We start from the raw sequence: 21,162 nt of genomic DNA on the forward strand, positions 1-21,162 counted from the left end.
ATTCGAGATGCAGCTCTCTCCTGGATCTCCTCATATCTGTCTAACCGTTCCTTCTCTGTCAACTTCTCAGGCAACACATCTTCGCCCCTTCCACTTTCGGTTGGTGTCCCCCAAGGTTCAGTCCTTGGCCCTCTGCTGTTCTCTCTTTATACTTCCTCTCTTGGCAAACTAATCAACTCATTTGGCCTCCAGTATAACCTATATGCAGATGATACCCAAATCTACCTGTCTTCTCCTGATCTCTCTCCATCTCTCATGTCCCGGATCACCAGCTGCTTGTCTACTATTTCTTCATGGATGTCACAACACTACCTGAAACTTAATCTTTCTAAAACGGAACTCATTATCTTCCCTCCCTCCATCTCCACTCCACTACCTGAATTCTCTATCACCATTAACAACACGACTATCTCTCCTACTAACCAGGCCCGATGCCTTGGGGTCATCCTTGACTCAAACCTCTCCTTCATCCCTCACATTCAGTCCCTCGCCAGATCCTGCCGCCTGCACCTAAAAAACATCTCTCGTATCCGCCCATTCCTCACCCAAGAATCCACAAAAACTCTGGTTCATTCACTTATTTCCCGTCTTGACTACTGCAACACTCTTCTGGTTGGCATTCCACTGTCTCGACTCTCTCCACTACAGTCTATCCTTAATGCCGCTGCTAGGCTCATCTTCCTTGCACGTCGCTCCTCTTCTGCTTCCCCCCTCTGTGAAACCCTCCACTGGCTTCCGATTACCTTTAGAATTAAATTTAAGATCCTGGTACTGACATATAAGGCCATCCACAATACCGCTCCTCCGTACATTTCTGACCTCATTAGCAAATACTCTCCTACTCGATCCCTACGTTCCTCCCATGGGCTAAGGCTCTCCTCCTCACTCATCACCTCTTCCTTTTCCCGTCTACAAGATTTCACTCGAGCTGCCCCATATCTCTGGAATCTACTCACAAGGAACCTTCAGAATTCACCCTCCCTCCCGACATTCAAGAAACATCTAAAAACCCACTTCTTCAGAGAAGCATACCATCTTAGCTGCTAGAACATCCTTGTCATTGATACCCCCACCATACCTCTCACCCTTTCTCTATGCCTTATGTTTATCACCCCATTTTCCCTCTAGATTGTAAGCTTGCGAGCAGGGCTCTCTCCACCAAATGTATCGGTTTGTCTTAGTCTGTCAATTCTTGTCTTGTCATATCCCTTGAATTTATGTATTGTATTAAGCGCTGCGTAAACTGTTGGCGCTATATAAATAAAAGATAATAATAATAATAATAATTAATATCACGCCGATTAGCGTTATACAGAGAGATATATAATAATATCACCCCGATTAGCGTCATGCAGAGATATATATTAATATCACGCTGATTAGCGTTATACAGAGAGATATATATTAATATCACGCCGATTAGCGTTATACAGAGATACACACGTATCTCTACTCCTATACACAGAGAGCCAAGTATATACTCAGCGCTGTACACATTCATATCACGCCGACTAGCGTCATACAGAGAGATATATATATATATATTTTAATATCACGCCGATTAGCGTCATACAGAGAGATATATAATAATATCACCCGACTAGCGTCATACAGAGAGATATATATATTAATATCACGCCGATTAGCGTCATACAGAGAAATATATATTAATATCACGCCGATTAGCGTCATACAGAGATATATAATAATATCACCCCGATTAGCGTCATGCAGAGATATATATATTAATATCACGCCGATTAGCGTCATACAGAGAGATATATAATAATAATATCACCCCGATTAGCGTCATGCAGAGATATTAATATCACGCCGATTAGCGTTATACAGAGAGATATATATTAATATCACGCCGATTAGCGTTATACAGAGAGATATATAATAATATCACCCCGATTAGCGTCATGCAGAGATATATATTAATATCACGCTGATTAGCGTTATACAGAGAGATATATATTAATATCACGCTGATTAGCGTCATGCAGAGAGATATATATTAATATCACCCCGATTAGCGTCATGCAGAGATATATATTAATATCACGCTGATTAGCGTTATACAGAGAGATATATATTAATATCACGCCGATTAGCGTTATACAGAGAGATATATAATATCACCCCGATTAGCGTCATGCAGAGATATATATTAATATCACGCTGATTAGCGTCATGCAGAGAGATATATATTACTAAACCCCCCCGATTAGCGTCATGCAGATATATATATTAATATCACGCTGATTAGCGTTATACAGAGATATATTAATATCACGCTGATTAGCGTTATACAGAGAGATATATAATAATATCACCCAGATTAGCATCATGCAGAGAGATATATATTAATATCACGCTGATTAGCGTCATGCAGAGAGATATATATTAATATCACCCCGATTAGCGTCATGCAGAGAGATATATATATTATCACGCCAATTAGCGTTATACAGAGAGATATATATTAATATCACGCCAATTAGCGTCATGCAGAGAGATATATATATTAATATCACCCCGATTAGCGTCATGCAGAGAGATATATATATTAATATCACGCCGATTAGCGTTATACAGAGAGATATATAATAATATCACCCAGATTAGCATCATGCAGAGAGATATATATTAATATCACGCTGATTAGCGTCATGCAGAGAGATATATATTAATATCACCCCGATTAGCGTCATGCAGAGAGATATATATATTATCACGCCAATTAGCGTTATCCAGAGAGATATATATTAATATCACGCCAATTAGCGTCATGCAGAGAGATATATATATTAATATCACCCCGATTAGCGTCATGCAGAGAGATATATATATTAATATCACGCCGATTAGCGTTATACAGAGAGATATATAATAATATCACCCAGATTAGCATCATGCAGAGAGATATATATTAATATCACGCTGATTAGCGTCATGCAGAGAGATATATAATAATATCACCCCGACTAGCGTCATGCAGAGAGATATATATATTAATATCACCCCGATTAGCGTCATGCAGATATATATATTAATATCACGCCGATTAGCATCATACAGAGAGATATATAATAATATCACCCCGATTAGCGTCATGCAGATATATATATTAATATCACGCCGATTAGCATCATACAGAGAGATATATAATAATATCACCCCGATTAGCGTCATGCAGAGAGATATATATATTAATATCACGCTGATTAGCGTCATACAGATACATATATATATATTTTTTTTTTTCACAATGTTAGCGTCAGAGATATATAGATAGATATATATTTTTTTTTCACAATGTTAGCGTCAGAGATATATAGATAGATATATATGTATTATCACACCGATTAGCGTCATACAGAGAGAAGTCTCATATTAGAATTGAAGTTATTGTTATAAAGAGATATTAACTTCACCCTGATTAGCGATCTATATTTTATAGTCTATTAACAGTTATTATAACTACGCTGAGAATTCACCTTCAACTGCCCAGCTTCCAAAGCGCCATGTGAAGCCACTTCCGGGTCACATGACTAGGAGGTGGGGCTGACTCACAGCGAGGCGTGGATTACACGGAAGGAAAGAGAGGTAAATTATTGGAGCGGAGCTCAATTTCCCCCGAGAGACCAAATATACCCCCCAGCCACTGAGTATTAACCCCTGAGAGAGACTACATATACCCCCAGCCACTGAGTATAACCCCTGAGAGAGACTACATATACCCCCAGCCACTGAGTATAACCCCTGAGAGAGACTACATATACCCCCCACTGAATATTAACCCCTGAGAGAGACTACATATACCCCCAGCCACTGAGTATAACCCCTGAGAGAGACTACATATACCCCCAGCCACTGAGTATAACCCCTGAGAGAGACTACATATACCCCCAGCCACTGAGTATAACCCCTGAGAGAGACTACATATACCCCCAGCCACTGAGTATAACCCCTGAGAGAGACTACATATACCCCCAGCCACTGAGTATAAACCCTGAGAGAGCATATAAACCCTCAGCCACGGAGCATTAACCCCTGAGACAGCAGATATACCCCCAGCCACGGAGCTTTAACCCCTGAGACAGCAGATATACCCCCAGCCACGGAGCATTAATCCCTGAGAGAGCAGGTTTACCCCCAGCCACGGAGCATTAACCCCTGAGACAGCAGAAATACCCCCAGCCAAGGAGCATTAACCCCTGAGAGAGCAGTCACTGATAATATATGTTAGAGATCACAGATATACCCCCACACTGAGAAATAGCCCCAGGCAGTAATAAATAGCCGCAGAGTTATAGACCTCGGAGAAATAATGATGCAGGGTCCTGGCAAGCGTATGAATGCCGCGGGCTACCGGTGCCGGACGGCCACAGAAAGCAGCTTTCACCGTCCAATCACCCGCTGCGTTCACAATATCCACCTGCTGCTACAACATATTTATACTGCCTCTTAACTGTGATGCATAGCGGCCAACAATCCTGAATTTCCGAGGAAACTCCCAACTGGTTTTCCTACTCATCTGTCATGATGTTTGGGTTTGTCGCATGTGGGCAGAATGTCTGCTCTGTACGCGATTTATACGATAAGCGATGGAAACGATTTATACGATATGCGACCTATATGATTTATACTATTAGTTTCGAGTATCGCTCTCCATGCTGGGGCGAGTTGTCTTTCTCGCTTCATGTTGGGTACGTTTGGGGCGAGCGCCGTGATTTGCCAGCTAACTGCCCTCTCTTCCCAGACGGCCCGGCGGGGGGCTTCGGCATGGGTCACCCGCTCTCCACGGTACGGTTCGATCTGGAGCCTCTGCCGGATGACCTCCTCCTCCTTATCCTGAGTTACCTGCCTCCCCGGGAGCTGGCCGCGCGGTGCAGGGCTGTGAGCCGCCGCTGGAAGAGGCTGGTGGACTCTCCGTTCCTGTGGAGGCTGAAGTGTGAGCGTGAGCGCAGGGCGGACGTGTTGGAGGCTTCCCACACCTGCACCTCCTTCCCCTGGCCGCGAGTTTGTCTGAAGAACCCTTTCGCACGGAACCTGCTGCGAAACCCGTTCGGCGCAGGTGAAAAGAGGGGTCTGCGGGGTATCAGCCCCTCCCAGGATCTTTTGCCCTGAAAGCAGGGGCAGGAAGGACCAGCTGACGAGTGATCATCTTCAGTATAGGAGGTGTAGAGATGAGTAAAGGTGCTGGCAGCGACCAATCAGTGCAGGTGAAGCAGCCTCCCAGCAGAGGTGGTAGAGGGTAATACAGTGAGGGTATTAAACATGCATGGGATAGACATACGGCTCCTGAATCTAAGAGGAGACCGACGACTGATTAAGGTTTGAGTCTTTACAGACTAGACGGGGGCCGACCTGCTGGAAAATTCTGTTTGCGTGTTTCCTTTTCTCTGTAGAGGGACTTCGGCACTGGGAGGTGACGCACGGAGGGGACGGCTGGACTGTTGAGGATAATAAATCCCCCCTGGATGGGGCAGAGAGCCAGAAATGCTTCGTCACGTCTTATTTGTAAGTATTATTACCCAAAGAGTGAGCGTGACCGGTAACCACGGGAGGAGCAAAGACCAGACCGGGGGCCGATCTGCCGGCAGGGTCTGTGTTTCTGTCTGACGCTCTGCTGTCCGTCTGTCTCCCCGCAGCTGGTGTGTGAAGACGCAGCTCGTTGACCTTCTGGAATCAGGGCTGTGGGATCATTACCTGGATGTCCACCAGCCGCCTATCTGCATCTCCGACTGGTCAGTTCCTCCCCCCGACGCTCGTCCCGGTTATTATATTCCATACGGCAAATCCAAGCGTCCGCTGCAGCCGGCCGGCCTCGTCCCGGGAGGGAACTGCGCTGCAGCTGCCACTGCAGACGGAGCCCCCCAGACGTGGAGGTCACTTCAGCCACCTCCCCGGGGCACCAATGACGCTTTATACATAACCACTACTCACCTGTCCGGTTGGCGCCGTTACTAAACCGTCTCCTCGCTCCTGCAGGTACGGCGGCAGGGAAGACTGCGGCTGTGTTTATCAAATGAAGGTTGAACTCCTCGCTGCCGACAGACAGACGGCCATAAAAGTGTTTGAGAGCAACCCAGAGCCGGTCCCGCAGTGGAATGACCAGAGCTACACGCAGGTACCGGCGGAAGGCAGGGCGCCGTCTGTCCCGTTCATAATTCATGCACCCGTCGTTACCTGATGGGACGCCCCCTCCCCCGTCACGATTGCGCTCGTGCGATTAACTGATGGAGTCCCCGCCAGTAGATCCGGCTTTTGACGTCGTCTTCCGTCCGAGTAACGAGTCTTCCTCCCACTTCAGGTTTCTTACGTTTTCCAAAACTACGGCCCCGGCGTGCGGTTCGTCCGGTTCTCGCACCGGGGGAAGGACACGCAGTTCTGGAAGGGTTGGTACGGAGCGCGAATCACCAACTCCTCCGTCACCGTCCGGATCGCCACCAACCTGGCTGAGAACCGCGAGTCCGGAACCGAAGGACCGACAGCGCCCGGGGAGCTTCCCAGTGGAGAACCCGGCGCACCCTGGACATGTTAACGGCGCTCGATCCCGGCAGAAATTGTGAACGGGGCAGAATTTTACCTGATTGATGGGTTTGGATATTCAGCGGGATCAGGCTCTTCAAACGCTGCGTTTGGTAACAAAAATGTTACATTCAGCAGCGAAAGGTGGGACAGCAGCTTTACAGGTAGAGCCGTAATCTCTGCCCTCTGATATTAATGCGCTTTATGAGATAATAGAAATAAAGTTTTATGTACAGAGGTTTGAAGCGTTTGATTGGCTGCTGCTGTTTTTGGGGGTTATTAAAGAGGGGCTTTCCAGTAGCATTGGGGAACGTACAGGAAGGATGGGGGGAGAAATGGAGGAGCGGATCCAGGGAGTGGCATGTGCCAGTACTACTTAAACATGCGCCACCAACGGGTACATCCCCGGCAACCGTCATTGATAAATAGACGTGAAGACGGGTGACTATACCGGCTGGATGGGTTAAGGCGTTGGGGCCCACAACGGCATCCATTACCCAGAGATGTGTGCCAATCAGCACCTGTCTAATATATATAAGAGCCAATCAGCTATTGGCCTAGGGGTCGCTGTATGGGGAGGGGTCATCATGTGGACCCCTGCGGCCCCGTTACTCAGCGCTGTATTGGTTCTGGACGGGTATTGGATTTATTATATTTTTATTATTATAGAAAACACAAATTTATCCTCAGAATCACAAATAAAACTTGGATCTCATCAGATCCCGATAAACAGGGCCTTGTCAGGTTATGAGCCTGTTTATTGGGACTGGTGCTGCAAATATGGGGTTGTTGTTAGTTATAGTGGGGGCTACCCTTGGCCTTTTGTAATGTGCCAGTATGGGGGGGTTCAGTGGCTTCGGCTCCGTTTAATCCGTTTCGGCCTCCAGATTCAGGGTTTTGTGTACTCTGTTGTCATAGTGACACTTCCGATCCTATTCTGGGAACCTCCTGCATCCTTCGTTCTGATTTGTCGGTTCATATGCTCGAAGCTCCTCTCTATGAATTTTTTCCGCGTACAACCCCAGCCCTGGTATCGGATTGGCTGCTACATGCGACGCGCTAGTCGTACGCGCTGTGATTGGTCCTTTTCTCATGCATCTCCTCGTTGATTGGTCTCTTTGAGTGAAAGTTGTTCTACCCCGTGCTGTCATTTGTGTTTTGGTCCCGTGTCAGGCTGCCCTACCGCTGATTGGAGTTTCTATGGCGCTGGATGTCTTCCCATTCGTGTGATTGGCTGTTCTGGCCGTCAGTGCCGCACTGGGTGTAGGAAGATGGCGGCGCGCATGCTGCTGCGGGTGTCTGTCAGGTCATGGTGCCGGCGGGCGCTGAGCACCGGGGACTCAGGGCCCCGGAGTCGCCTGTATGAACATGTGCGGGAGGGCTATAGTGCGCGGCCCCGGCTGGACATGGACTCGCTGAGCCGGGACCTGGAGGCGGCAGAACGCGAACTGCGGGACCGGAAAGCTGGAGGAGACCCGGGGGAGCTGCGGGTAACGGTAGGTACAACGGAAGAGAGAGTCTTCCGTTTATGTTTGCCCAGTGCCTCTCTAAAATCCGCGTGCCCTCTGTCTTCTCCCCTGATGGATTTGGTTGGGTGACCCATCTCCCCCTGTCATCCCCCTCCTCCCCCGGTCTCCGCCTCTTCCCGGGTGACACCCCCTCCTCCCCCTGTCTCCGCCTCTTCCCGGGTGACACCCCCTCCTCCCCCTGTCTCCGCCTCTTCCCGGGTGACCTCCCTGTCTCCTGTGTTCCAGCTCCAGATGTGGGAGAAGCTGCAGAGTCTCCAGGCCGAGATTCACAAACTGGAGGAGGAGAAATCTCAGATCGCTAAAGAAGTCAAGAATCTGGTGGTGAGTGAGGAGCGTCGGCCGGGACCTGGGTGCCACCGCTCGGGTCTCGCAAGGCCTGTCTGTGGCCCCCCGTGGCCCCCGCGTGTCCCATCTCACGCTTCCCAGACGTGTCGGGTTCTGATCTCTTCTTGTTTGCTTGCAGTTGGCGCACGGGCAGCAGAGTCTGCAGACGGTAAGTCCCCCACGGAGCTGCTGGCTGGAGCGCGTCGGGGCCGGCTGGAGCGCGTCGGGGCCGGCTGGGTGAATGTGGCCTGTTAGGTGGGAGAAGCTTCTCTCAGGGGTCTAGATGTCTCTATGATTTTGAGTTCTGGTCCTCCAGGGTCAGCCTGAGCAGTCACCAGAATCCTGTAGGTTTTGTGTTCTCCTGCCTGCCCCCCCTCTTGCCCCCTGGCCCTCCCCTCTTGCCCCCTGGCCCTCCCCTCTTGCCCCCTCGCTGTGAGACGGGGCTGATGTCGGTGCGTTGAAGGCTTTTCCTTGATTTGTCATCCACTCCGCTGACTCTACTCCCCGTTCAGCTCCCGAGATATTTATCCATCAGGAAGAGAGGGAAAGAGATCCGATCGCAGCTCAACGGCCTCTACGAGCAGGAGACCGACGTGGAGAGAGCCTTTTACTGCCGCGCGCTGCGGCTACCCAACAGAACCCACCCGGACACCGTGAGTATCGGCCCCCATCCGGCCCGTCTGGTCACACGTCCATCCCATGCATCCTCTGATCATCCTCCGTGTTTTTCCTCCCCAGCCCGTCGGAGATGAGAGCCGCGCTCGGGTCCTGGACGTGGTCGGCTCCAGGCCTGGTAAGGATGATGGGGTTTGGAGTCGTCGGGGATTTTCAGACACTGACTTCCATTTTTTTGCTGCTCTTCCAGAGTTTGGTTTTGAAGCCCGCGGCCATCTCCAGATCGGAGAAGATTTGGATATTATCCGGCAGAGGTGCGACCCGCGGCCCCCCCGTCCTATCCCCCCCCCCCCCGCCTCTCCCTCCTTCATTCTCTCTTCTCGTCTGACTTTTGCTGCGGCTTTAAATGAAGCGGAAATAAAAAGATTAAAAAAACGGAATTAAAATATATTATTGTGGGGGGGGCTGCTTTTTGGGGGGGTTTTTTTGGTATTTTTACTAAGATCCAAACCTTTACGCCGGGGCTGCTTTATATTCCAGCGAATACCGTCTTTCCCTCGTTGCTGTTTGTATCTGTTCCCCAGTTCCAGGCATCTACTACCCGCCCCCCCCATCATATAAATGGCAGCGGGGGGCCTGTCATCCACACTTCCACCACTAGGTGGCCCCTACATAGCGTTCATCCTCTTCACCTGTCCCAAGAGGTACCGAGTCAGCATCGCCCCCCTCTGTATTATCTACAAACATAGAACCCGCCGGCAGATCGGCCCCCTCCGGCCCCCGCCTAGTCTGTAACGACTCAAACCTTAATCCGTCGTCGGTCTCGATTCAGGAGCCGTATGTCTATCCCATGCATGTTTAATACCCTCACTGTATTACCCTCTACCACCTCTGCTGGGAGGCTGTTCCACTTATCTGCCACCCTCTCAGTAAAGTAAAACCTCCTTCCGTTCCAAGCTTCTGGCCCTCTAGTTCTAGAATTACAAGAAATAATTAGTTATCTGCGTCATCTTTTCATCCTCATGGCTGCGCGCGCCAGGCTTTTTCGTGTTCTGTATGTTATGCCGGTGAGTGCGTGTTGCGTGTTCCGTGTTCGCGTGGGACTCGTGTCTCATTAGCTGATGGAGCCCTGAGGCAGTTTCCAGGAGTCACCGCGTAGCTGCCGTGCGTCACCCTCTGTCGCGGGACGGGGGGGGGGGGGGTGTTGGCTAAAATCCAGGAGATGATTAGAAGGGTATCTAGAAAATCCGGGGGGTAAGAATGTGGGGGTGAAAACTGTCGGGGGGCACAAAACAGTTCTGGGCCCATGTTCTAGGGGCACAGAATTAACCCCGTGTCTGCTCGGACTCTGTTTATTAACCCTTCGCTATCTTCTGTGCAGACGCCTCTCCCATGTCTCCGGGCACCGCTCCTACTACCTCCGTGGCGCGGGCTCCATGTTGCAGTACGCGCTCGTCAACTTCACGATTAACAAACTGATGAAAAAGGTAACTGCAGCTTGGCGAGTGCGTCACCAGAGCGAGCGCTCACTCACCGCATGTCTCTCCCACAGGGATTCATCCCGATGTCTGTCCCGGACATGCTGAGAGGAGCTGTGTTTGTGAGTAAAGACTGTCTGTCCCCAGCTCCGCCATCACTGTTTGCCCCGGCACTGTCTGTCTCCTGCCCCCCCCCCCCCCCCGGCACTGTCTGTCTCCGGCCCCCCCCCCCGGCACTGTCTGCCCCTCTCATCCCGTCTCCCTTCTTGCCCCGCTCTCCCAGGAAGGCTGTGGGATGCAGCCGACGGCTCACAGCTCCCAAGTCTATAACCTGGATCCTGCGCAGCATCCGGATCTAAACCTGGCCGGGACCTCGGAGGTCGGAATCGCCGGTGAGTCTCGCTCTGCGTCTGTCTGGCTCTCTCGCTCTGCGTCTGTCTGGCTCTCTCGCTCTGCGTCTGTCTGGCTCTCTCGCTCTGCGTCTGTCTGGCTCTCTCGCTCTGCGTCTGTCTGGCTCTCTCGCTCTGCGTCTGTCTGGCTCTCTCGCTCTGCGTCTGGCTGGCCCTCTCGCTCTGCGTCTGTCTGGCCCTCTCGCTCTGCGTCTGTCTGGCCCTCTCGCTCTGCGTCTGTCTGGCCCTCTCGCTCTGCGTCTGTCTGGCCCTCTCGCTCTGCGTCTGTCTGGCTCTCTCGCTCTGCGTCTGTCTGGCTCTCTCGCTCTGCGTCTGGCTGGCTCTCTCGCTCTGCGTCTGGCTGGCTCTCTCGCTCTGCGTCTGGCTGGCTCTCTCGCTCTGCGTCTGGCTGGCTCTCTCGCTCTGCGTCTGGCTGGCTCTCTCGCTCTGCGTCTGGCTGGCCCTCTCGCTCTGCGTCTGTCTGGCCCTCTCGCTCTGCGTCTGTCTGGCCCTCTCGCTCTGCGTCTGTCTGGCCCTCTCGCTCTGCGTCTGTCTGGCCCTCTCGCTCTGCGTCTGTCTGGCCCTCTCGCTCTGCGTCTGTCTGGCCCTCTCGCTCTGCGTCTGTCTGGCCCTCTCGCTCTGCGTCTGTCTGGCTCTCTCGCTCTGCGTCTGTCTGGCTCTCTCGCTCTGCGTCTGTCTGGCTCTCTCGCTCTGCGTCTGGCTGGCTCTCTCGCTCTGCGTCTGGCTGGCTCTCTCGCTCTGCGTCTGTCTGGCTCTCTCGCTCGGCGTCTGTCTGGCTCTCTCGCTCGGCGTCTGTCTGGCTCTCTCGCTCGGCGTCTGGCTGGCTCTCTCGCTCGGCGTCTGGCTGGCTCTCTCGCTCGGCGTCTGGCTGGCTCTCTCGCTCTGCGTCTGGCTGGCTCTCTCGCTCTGCGTCTGTCTGGCTCTCTCGCTCTGCGTCTGGCTGGCTCTCTCGCTCTGCGTCTGGCTGGCTCTCTCGCTCTGCGTCTGGCTGGCTCTCTCGCTCTGCGTCTGGCTGGCTCTCTCGCTCTGCGTCTGGCTGGCTCTCTCGCTCTGCGTCTGGCTGGCTCTCTCGCTCTGCGTCTGGCTGGCTCTCTCGCTCTGCGTCTGGCTGGCTCTCTCGCTCTGCGTCTGTCTCTCTCGCTCTGCGTCTGTCTGGCTCTCTCGCTCTGCGTCTGGCTGGCTCTCTCGCTCTGCGTCTGGCTGGCTCTCTCGCTCTGCGTCTGGCTGGCTCTCTCGCTCTGCGTCTGGCTGGCTCTCTCGCTCTGCGTCTGGCTGGCTCTCTCGCTCTGCGTCTGGCTGGCTCTCTCGCTCTGCGTCTGTCTCTCTCGCTCTGCGTCTGTCTGGCTCTCTCGCTCTGCGTCTGGCTGGCTCTCTCGCTCTGCGTCTGGCTGGCTCTCTCGCTCTGCGTCTGGCTGGCTCTCTCGCTCTGCGTCTGGCTGGCTCTCTCGCTCTGCGTCTGGCTGGCTCTCTCGCTCTGCGTCTGTCTCCATGGCTGTTTGTGTGAGTATTAGCAATGTCCTGCTCTCTCTTACAGGGTACTTCATGGACCATGCGCAGATGTTGTCGGACCTCCCGGTCAGGTGAGTGCCCCCCCATTCTGTTACCCTCTGAACACGGGGTGGGGGCAGTTCATAGAGAAAGCCCCCTTGTGATAGGGAGTTTGTCTCGCTCGCCTTTCTGATGTCTCTTTTTGACTCCTGCGTGTCTCCGTAGGACGGTTTGCTGCAGCACCTGTTACAGGGCAGAGACCGACACGGGCCGCGAGACGTGGGGTCTTTACAGAGTTCACCACTTTACTAAGGTTAGCTTTGCCCCCCCCCTGCCTGCCCCATCAGCCCGGACCCCCTTCCTGTTTCTACCCCTCTCGTTGCTCCCTCCCCAGGTGGAGATGTTCGGGGTTACGGCGAACGAGAGCGGAGAGGAGAGTCAGAGGCTGCTGGATGAGTTCCTGCAAGTGCAGAAAGAGATCTTCTCCGAGCTCGGTCTGCATTTCAAGTGAGTGTTGGCACGGGCGGGGCGCGGGCGGCGTGTTGGTGGGGTGTTGGCGCGGGCGGGGCACGGGCGGAGTGTTGGCGGGGCGCGGGCGGAGTGTTGGCGGGGCGCGGGCGGAGTGTTGGCGGGGCGCGGGCGGAGTGTTGGCGGGTCGCGGGCGGAGTGTTGGCGCGGGCGGAGTGTTGGTGGGGCGCGGGCGGAGTGTTGGCGGGGCGCGGGCGGAGTGTTGGCGCGGGCGGAGTGTTGGTGGGGCGCGGGCGGAGTGTTGGCGGGGCGCGGGCGGAGTGTTGGCGCGGGGCGAGGACGGGGGGTTATTATTCGTATTACTTCTCTCTCTGTGATCTCATTCTGTTCAGGGTCCTGGAGATGCCGACCCTGGAGCTGGGGCTGCCGGCGTATAGGAAATACGACATCGAAGCCTGGATGCCGGGCCGCCAGTGTTACGGGGAGGTGGGGGACCTGGGCCACGTGTGTGGGGGGGTGATCTGGGCCACGTGTGTCGACGGGGGGGGGCCTGTAATTTGGGTTATTTCCGAGGTTCTTAACGTTTCTCTCTGTTTTCTAGATTTCCAGCGCATCAAACTGTACCGACTACCAGAGCCGGCGCCTGAACATCATGTACCGGGGCCCGGGGGGGGAGCTGCGCCACGCGCACACCGTGAGTTCACACTAACAGGCGGGGTTTCTGCCGCTGCTGGGCCGTGGGAAAGACCCGCTAACCACACTCTCCTCTCGCAGGTTAACGGCACGGCCTGCGCCGTCCCGCGCCTCCTCATCGCCATTCTGGAGTCTAACCAGTTAAAGGTGAGTTTCTGTGAGTCTGTCCGTAACCCGCTGCCTGTCCTCACGCGGCTCCCGCTACCCACGCGGCTCTCTGTCTCTGGCCTGGCTATGTGTGTCTCTCTCTCGTAGCCTGGCTTACTGCCTCTCTCTCGCTCGCACTCTCTCTCGCACTCACACTCACTCTCTGTTTGTGCAGGATGGCAGAGTGCGTGTCCCCGAAGTCTTGCGGCCTCTCATGGGAATGGACGTCATTGAGAGACCGAGCTACAGCCCTGCGAAATATATCGGCCCGAACCAGAGGAAAGCGGAGGGACTGGATCCGTGAGGTCGGGGCTGGTGGGACTGGTGGAGCAAACAATGCAGGCCTGGAGATGGAGCCCTGAGCGGGGTGGGCATCAGAGGCCACAGGAGTACGATGGGGGCTTTAAATGCCCCTCTGTGAGCGTGAGTCTATGGCCGCCTCTGCCTGCGCTGTCTCCCTCCTCTGCCTGCGCTGCGGCCGTCTCATCCGGATCGGGCGCCCCGGGCGATTTTCCCGTGCAGGTGGCAGATGGGGGCCGGGGGCCCAGAACTTTCCACACAAAAGAGACACAATAGGGAGCGCCGTCCACCTGCCAACCACCGTCCTGACAATAGCGGGTAATTGGCGGGTGTGTGAGTGCCGCGGGGCATTAACCTCTAAACAGCTGGAACCTTTTTAATTAAACTTTGTATAATAAATAAAGTGCACTCGCTGAGTAAACACTCTCGTCCTCGTTAACCCTTCTCAGCCCCGAGGCGTTAAACCTCCACGTCCCTGACTGCCTGCGCCCCCCCGTATACACGCTGACTGCCTGCGCCCCCCCCTATACACACTGCCTGCCTGCGCACCCCCCGTATACACGCTGACTGCCTGCGACCCCCCCCTCCGTATACACGCTGACTGCCTGCGCCCCCCCCCGTATACACGCTGACTGCCTGCGCCCCCCCCTCCGTATACACGCTGACTGCCTGCGCCCCCCCCCCTCCGTATACACGCTGACTGCCTGTGCCCCCCCCCCGTATACACGCTGACTGCCTGCGCCCCCCCCCTCCGTATACACGCTGGCTGCCTGCGCACCCCCCGTATACTCGCTGACTGACTGCCTGCGCCCCCCCCCCCGTATACACGCTGACTGACTGCGCGGTGTGTATACTGTGGGCAGAGGGTATAAAGTCCAAGCCAGGCTTTCTGCATGAAAACAATCGCTTAACCCCTTCAGTCCCGGGGGTTATAACCAAAGGGCCAAAATCTGTTTTGTCATTGTTACCGTGTGTCTGTTAACCCATGATTGCCCCTTTCCTGTACTCGATGAAGCCGCACAAATTACTCGTGAGTTCGGGAGAGGGGGGGGCCTTCTTTTAAAATCGAAGAAATGCATAAAACATAATAATTGGCGATAGTAGATGAAAAAAAAAAAAGTATACTAAAATAGAAAAAGTAATTTTGCCTAAATTTTCTTCTATGCTGTAAGCTCCGCAGCCGATCGACGAGCCGAGTTCAGTAACGTCTCCGGATTCCATTCGCACCCCAAATACACCGAGGGCCACGTCCACGCTTTACGTATTACCCCGTATTACATATTTCTGGGTTTAGGGGATTTGGGGGTAGTGATTTTTGTTACAGATAGAGGAAGGGCTAAGGGGCACTTTTTTGGGGGGTTAATCTTTTCTTGCTCTCCTTTATGATCTGTGCTGATCACAATGTGATCAGCAAGCAGGGGCTGCTATCCTGCGCTGCCGCTTGCAGTAATTGGAATCAACCAGCAGGGATGCAATGGGAGATTCCAACTGGGTCGAAAAAGACCCTGCTGCGGCGCTCCTCTCTTCAAGTGAAATTCTGGGGGGCGTCAGCAGTGACACCAACCGAAGGGAGCGCCGATAACGCCGTCAGGCCTTCCATCTACCGGTGCTCGGGGCAAGCGCTGTTACACGCGATCAGTCGGCAGGGAGCCTGCAATGGAGAGAGTCCAGGCTGATGATCTCCTGTGTAGCGGGACGTTCCTGTCACTGCAACAAAGTCAGGACGTACCTGTACGTCGTACTGGGCTTCTTGCTACAAGTGTTGAGGCTGCACAGGTGCCCCGTGGCAAGGCTGTCCGCTCTGTGATTGTGTTTTTTACCCCAGGCAGTTTTTGCCACCAGCGTTACTCTCCCTTCATTACATCACGTGATGTCAGATTACTTTGTATAGCACCAGCAGACGCCGTAGCGCTGTTCCCACGGGAAGAGTGAAAATAAATAGCATTAAAGCTGACAGAGTTATTGTGTTAAAACAGACTGGGATGGGAGGAGAAGGCGGCTCTGCTCCCAGGAGCTTACAATCTATTTGGTGGGTGAGATGGCGGCAGAGCGTTGACTGGGACCGTCTTACCGTTCTTTTGTCCTAAGAGCTGTATTTGGCATCTTCCGAAAACTAACCCCCCCCCCATGTACTGGGAGACCCGGGGGTCTTCAGCAGTAACACATTAGGTTCATAGGAAGTGCATGCTTATTCCTCCCCGTTGGTAGATATGCAGACTATATTATAACCAGTTATTGGGGCTGGTAGAGGGTAATACAGTGAGGGTATTAAACACGCATGGGATAGACATACGGCTCCTGAATCTAAGACGAGACCAACGACTGATTAAGGTTTGAGTCTTTACAGCGGGAGAAACGGGGGGCCGGATGGGGCCGATCTGCCGGCAGGGTCCGGGTTTTTCTCCCTCGCCCCAATATACATAGAGTGTTTTATTGCCCCCCGGGGGTATGAGCTGTGGGGTGGGACGCGCTCCCTCTGCTCTGGTGACTGTTTCCGCCCCAGGCTCCCAGTCCGTTGTCTCGTTGCCATCTGCAGGCGCTCCGTCTGCTCTGACGACATCGGCCGCTCTCATGCCAGCTATTTAAGCTGCGGCTCAGGAGACGCTGCAGGTAAAGGTCCGTCGGAGCAGCGACAGCCGCGCACGCTCAAACCCCCCCGCACACGCCCGCCGCTCACCCACCACATCCCCCGCCGCCGGATTATCCACAGAGAGAGGATGGCGTCTGCCGCGGGGTGGCTGCTCCTGGCTGTCTGTGTGCACGGTAAGTCCTGAGGGGTAACGCAGCGGGTGTCACCGGATCAGAAGCACCCCGTAGGACCTGCGCAGTCGGGGGGCTTCGTTACTGACCCCAATCTCAATGGGGAGGAATTTCTTGCTATTCCCAGGAGACCTCCTCACCAGGTGAGACTGGCCGGGCCGGAGGACACCTTGTCGTTATCCCGGGAGACCCTCTCTTACGCAGCGCGATTATTAGCTATTTAATAATTAGTATAGCTCCGCCGTATTCCGTAGCGCTGTACAACGGGTAAACACGACATAACCGGTCACCTAAAGCAATTCGACAGAAAGGACAGGCGGGAAGGGAAATCTTCCCCGAAGTCCTTAATAATGAAAGAGGGTATGGGGGGGTAATTAATATAATGACATCATCCAGCCTGGAGTGTGGGGCATTTAACCCTTTGGGATATTTCAGGACCTCAGCGAGCGCCCAACATCACCTTCCCCCTAAAGTTTCATCTTCCGAGGAAGAAAGAATTTTACCGACAAATGCTTTTTTCCCCCTCAAAATATTCTCTCTGCAGAAGTGAAATGTACAAAACTTCCCTGCTAAACATTTTTACTGTACTGGGGGGGATAAGTGGAACAGCCTCCCAGCAGAGGTGGTAGAGGGTAATACAGTGAGGGAATGTAAACATGCATGGGATAGACATACGGCTCCTGAATCTAAGACGAGACCAACGACTGATTAAGGTTTGAGAAATGGGCAGACCAGACGGGGGCCGAATGGGGCCGATCTGCCAGCAGCTTCTATGTTTCATTACAATAACCCCTTATATTTCCCTCCAGCCTCTGCTGTCCCCCTCTCCACCCAGCTCTCCGAGGAAGAGGAGAAGGTAAGAAACGGCCCCAAAGTAATTGCCCCAAAGTAACTGCCCCGAGCCTAGCCGTGAACCGACGGGTTCTTCTAACCCCTTGAGTGCAAAAGGATTGCACACCTAGCTTTGACTGGAAGACAAAGGGTGGATAACACGATTGACTCCATGTGCGACTTATGAAATTACCCAAAAACCCCTTTTTTTGACCCGTCGTTCCCCTCGTCCGGCTCGTCCCACCCAGCGGTGGAGATTTACTAAGCTGCATGATGTCGTCCGCCACGTATATGGAACGTATAGGCGGAGCGGGGGGGTCCGGTGGGAAATTCTGTCCAAATATCGCTTTAAAAATAAATTGGCTTTTTTCTCCCAATTAATGGGATTTCCAGTCCGGCTCCCCGTAACCGGTGGCGACCGGCGGCATCTTTACAGCAGCCGTAAAGCAATCTAGTAAGTGTATTGTGGTGCAGCGCGGCGGGGGTTAATTAACCGATATTGTCTGTTTACCGTTTAGGTGACGCGGTGCATCAGGGAGGTCCTGGCCGAATCGCTCACCGTGGCCGGCGCGGGGCGAGTGAGCAGCCACTGCCTGCGGATCCTGAGGGAAGGTATGAGAAAAAAAACTCGCAAAGTCAAAAATTTACACTTTTCTGCCCCAAATCGAGGTCTGCCTGGGGCTCCTCGCACCTCTCAAGAGGGAGTCCCGGTGGTCTCACCAGGGCCGTAAGAAGGGTGAGGCGAGAGAGGCAGTCGCCTCGGGCGCAGCTACGAGGGGGGCGCACAGCCGCCCAATCACAATCCCCCTCTGTGTGTAAGAGCAGTGTAGGTATATGTGTGTTTGTAAGCTGGTGTGTGTATCTGTATGTGTATATCTGTGTGTAAGGGCAGTGTGTGTGTGTGTGTGTGTGTGTGTAAGGGCAGTGTATGTGTGTGTAAGGGCAGTGTATGTGTGTGTAAGGGCAGTGTATGTGTATGTGTGTGTTTATGGGCAGGTGTGTGTAAGGGCAGTGTAAATAAAATAATTAGGTGGGGGGGCACAATTTTCCATTCTTGCCTCGGGCGCAAAAAGAGCTAACTACGGCTCTGGGTCTGACCCCGGCGTTTCCCGGCATTACTGCCAAGGCCCCTGTGTTTAAAGCCCCCATCTGTTGCTCCATTTTATGAAACCAACGTAGAAAACGAGAATAAATTCACAGAATATCTTTTTTTATGTATTATATTTTTTTTTTTTCTGCGACCCTTAAAAACGTATCGACCTCAGCTAAAGTCAAGTTCTTCTCTCGGGGTAATAAGGCTGTCGGGGTGTTAAGGCTGTCGGGGTGTTAAGGCTCTCGGGGTAATAAGGCTCTCGGGGTGATAAGGCTCTCGGGGTGATAAGGCTCTCGGGGTAATAAGGCTCTCGGGGTAATAAGGCTCTCGGGGTGATAAGGCTCTCGGGGTAATAAGGCTCTCGGGGTGATAAGGCTCTCGGGGTAATAAGGCTCTCGGGGTGTTAAGGCTCTCGGGGTAATAAGGCTCTCGGGGTGATAAGGCTCTCGGGGTAATAAATGCCTCCTCTGTTTGTTTTCAGACGAGCGCATCGTCTCGATTCTCCGTCACCAGCACCTGCTGAGAGAGCTGGAAGGTTTAACCCACGAAGGTATTAGCGGAGGACGCGATACTCATCCTCTCCCAGCTCCCCTCTTTATCGCTCTATCTGCCCCCCCCGATACTCCCTCCCTTGCATCCCCTCGCCTTCCTCTTCCTCCCCTTTGTGTTGTCGCATCCCGCGGGGGTGTGGGGGGGGGGGAGTTCCTTCTCACAACCTCTGTTTGGGTTACAGGAGAGACTCAGCCGGGGAGGACGGAGAGCAGCGAGGAGGAAGAGCTCAGGAAGAGAGACGGGACCGCCAAGAGAGGGACGGAGAGCGAAGGCTCCAGAGACCACCAGGAAACGAGAGAGTTTGAGAAGATTGAGAAGGTCGAGGTAAAGGAGAAGGAACACAAGGAGTCGGCAGAAGAGAAGGATTCGGAGCAGCTGGCTGAGGGTGATGAGGATGAAGAGAAGAGAAGCCCCTCTGTGAAGAGGGAGGAGAAGAGAAGCTCTGGGAAGGGAGAGTCCAGGAGACGCTTCAGCGATGAAGACAGCTCGGAAGAAGACGAGGCAGACAGAGGGTTCCACGGGAACGGCCACGGGTGGCATCACAGCGACCACGAGGACTGGGAGGACAAGAGAGCGTCCCAGAAGAGGATGGCGAGAGACCCCAGCGACGATGAGACAGCCCAGTTTGAGTCCGAGAACAGGGGCTTAAAATTCTTCAACTCCAAGAGCCACACGCACCGGGAAGCCAAGAGACACTTCAGCCCCGGAGAGCCGGCCTCGGAAAGGCACCGTTACAACGGGCGGCCGGGGGGCCACGGTCAGCGGGAGGAGGAGGAGGAGGAGGAGGAGGAGAGGGAGCTGGAGGAGATGGAGGAGCGAGAGGAACGCAAAGAAGAGGTGAGGAGGAAGCGGCACCGAAGCTTGCGCATGCGCGGCTTCCCTCTCTTAGTCTGGCTTTCCTCCCCGTCTATTTATTATCTCTTATAATGTTTAATTTCAGGGCTGTCCCCGAGGGCCGCAGACAGGCCGGGAATTCCGTGCATCCCTGTCTGAGGACGATTAGTTTAATAAATATCTCTTCGAGGCGCCTGCGCTAGGTCCGGGACATCCAGAGACCGCGGTCTGTTTGTGGCCCCCAAGGGCCCGAGCTGCGCAGTCCTGAACTGGTTTCTTGCTCTCTGGCCTCCTCTTTCCCGGCTTCTCACCCCTTTCCCTGCCGTCTCCGGATGTTTCCTCTTCACGCCTCTCCCGGCGCTCTCGCCACCTCTTTGTCGGCAGTCCCTTCTCATCATGACTCTTCATACAGTATAGTGGGCAGCGAGGCCCCCAACTTGCCATCAGCCTTGTGGCCCTCAGAGAGCCACCTAATCGCTGGCACAGCGGGCCCTTTTATACTGGAGGTAAATGAACGCAAGCGTCAGGAACGTGTCCATGTGGCATTTATTGAAATGTATTTCCGATAGAGTTCCCCTTTACAGAAAGGCTCTCCTAATCACACCACTAACTGCAGGCGACTCTTCTAACGGCCTCTGCGCGGAACAGATCAGGAAGCGTTAGCCTTGCACTAGTTTATAAAACATTTCTCTTTGGAGGATGACCGGGGACGGCGGCCCCTGACAGGGGAGCTAAGCCTGCGATTTAAGGCGTGATTAGGTGAAGTCACGAGACCCGATTGCGACCGCATTTTACAGTCTGTTGTGTTTCGGTCTGCAGGAAGAGGATCTGCAGGAGCTGGAAAAAGAGCTGCGGAGAGCTGCGGAGAGACTGCAGGAGCTGCACCACGGGTGACACCGCCACGGGCGACACCACCACGGGCGACACGGGGGGTTAACCCTCGCTCTTCCTGTACATACCATACCTTCTCTTCTTCAGATGATCTTGCAGCTGGTGCAGGATGGGGCAGATTGGGGTGGGATGGGGCGTGATGGGGCATATTGGGGTGTGTTGGGGCGGGACGGGGCAGATTGGGGCGGGACGGAGCTGGGTCGCTTCTC

At 53.6% G+C, this 21,162-nt stretch overlaps 2 protein-coding genes across 2 annotated transcripts; both read left to right on the forward strand.

The window, feature by feature from the left end:
* Positions 1-4,791: 4,791 nt before the first annotated feature.
* Positions 4,792-6,553, forward strand: LOC149273236 (F-box only protein 27-like). The gene is made up of 5 exons (XM_089506555.1): positions 4,792-5,083; positions 5,418-5,529; positions 5,661-5,756; positions 6,001-6,139; positions 6,323-6,553. The coding sequence occupies exons 1-5, from the start codon at positions 4,792-4,794 to the stop codon at positions 6,551-6,553; spliced, it is 870 nt and encodes a 289-aa protein (XP_089362681.1).
* A 1,258-nt stretch (positions 6,554-7,811) lies between these two features.
* Positions 7,812-20,956, forward strand: LOC149273237 (serine--tRNA ligase, mitochondrial-like). The gene is made up of 23 exons (XM_089506556.1): positions 7,812-8,036; positions 8,295-8,390; positions 8,533-8,562; positions 8,906-9,046; positions 9,132-9,186; positions 9,259-9,322; positions 10,390-10,495; positions 10,561-10,608; positions 10,770-10,878; positions 12,431-12,476; positions 12,610-12,697; positions 12,779-12,891; positions 13,245-13,338; positions 13,454-13,546; positions 13,627-13,692; positions 13,868-13,992; positions 15,165-15,263; positions 16,529-16,755; positions 17,562-17,608; positions 18,102-18,195; positions 19,158-19,226; positions 19,410-20,065; positions 20,882-20,956. The coding sequence occupies exons 1-23, from the start codon at positions 7,812-7,814 to the stop codon at positions 20,954-20,956; spliced, it is 2,766 nt and encodes a 921-aa protein (XP_089362682.1).
* Positions 20,957-21,162: the final 206 nt, after the last annotated feature.

Source organism: Sceloporus occidentalis, unplaced genomic scaffold (assembly GCF_023333645.1).
Source record: "Sceloporus occidentalis isolate IW3139 unplaced genomic scaffold, rSceOcc1.0.p SCAF_390, whole genome shotgun sequence".
Taxonomy (NCBI): Eukaryota; Metazoa; Chordata; class Lepidosauria; order Squamata; family Phrynosomatidae; genus Sceloporus; species Sceloporus occidentalis.

Coding starts and splice junctions, on each gene's coding strand:
- LOC149273236 (XM_089506555.1), top strand. CDS start 4,792: ATGGGTCACCCGCTCTCCACGGTACGGTTCGATCTGGAGCCTCTGCCG. Junction 5,530..5,660: donor TGCTTCGTCACGTCTTATTT/GTAAGTATTATT, acceptor GTCTCCCCGCAG/CTGGTGTGTGAAGACGCAGC. Junction 6,140..6,322: donor ATGACCAGAGCTACACGCAG/GTACCGGCGGAA, acceptor CTCCCACTTCAG/GTTTCTTACGTTTTCCAAAA.
- LOC149273237 (XM_089506556.1), top strand. CDS start 7,812: ATGGCGGCGCGCATGCTGCTGCGGGTGTCTGTCAGGTCATGGTGCCGG. Junction 8,563..8,905: donor GGCAGCAGAGTCTGCAGACG/GTAAGTCCCCCA, acceptor CTCCCCGTTCAG/CTCCCGAGATATTTATCCAT. Junction 12,698..12,778: donor GAGTTCACCACTTTACTAAG/GTTAGCTTTGCC, acceptor CTCCCTCCCCAG/GTGGAGATGTTCGGGGTTAC.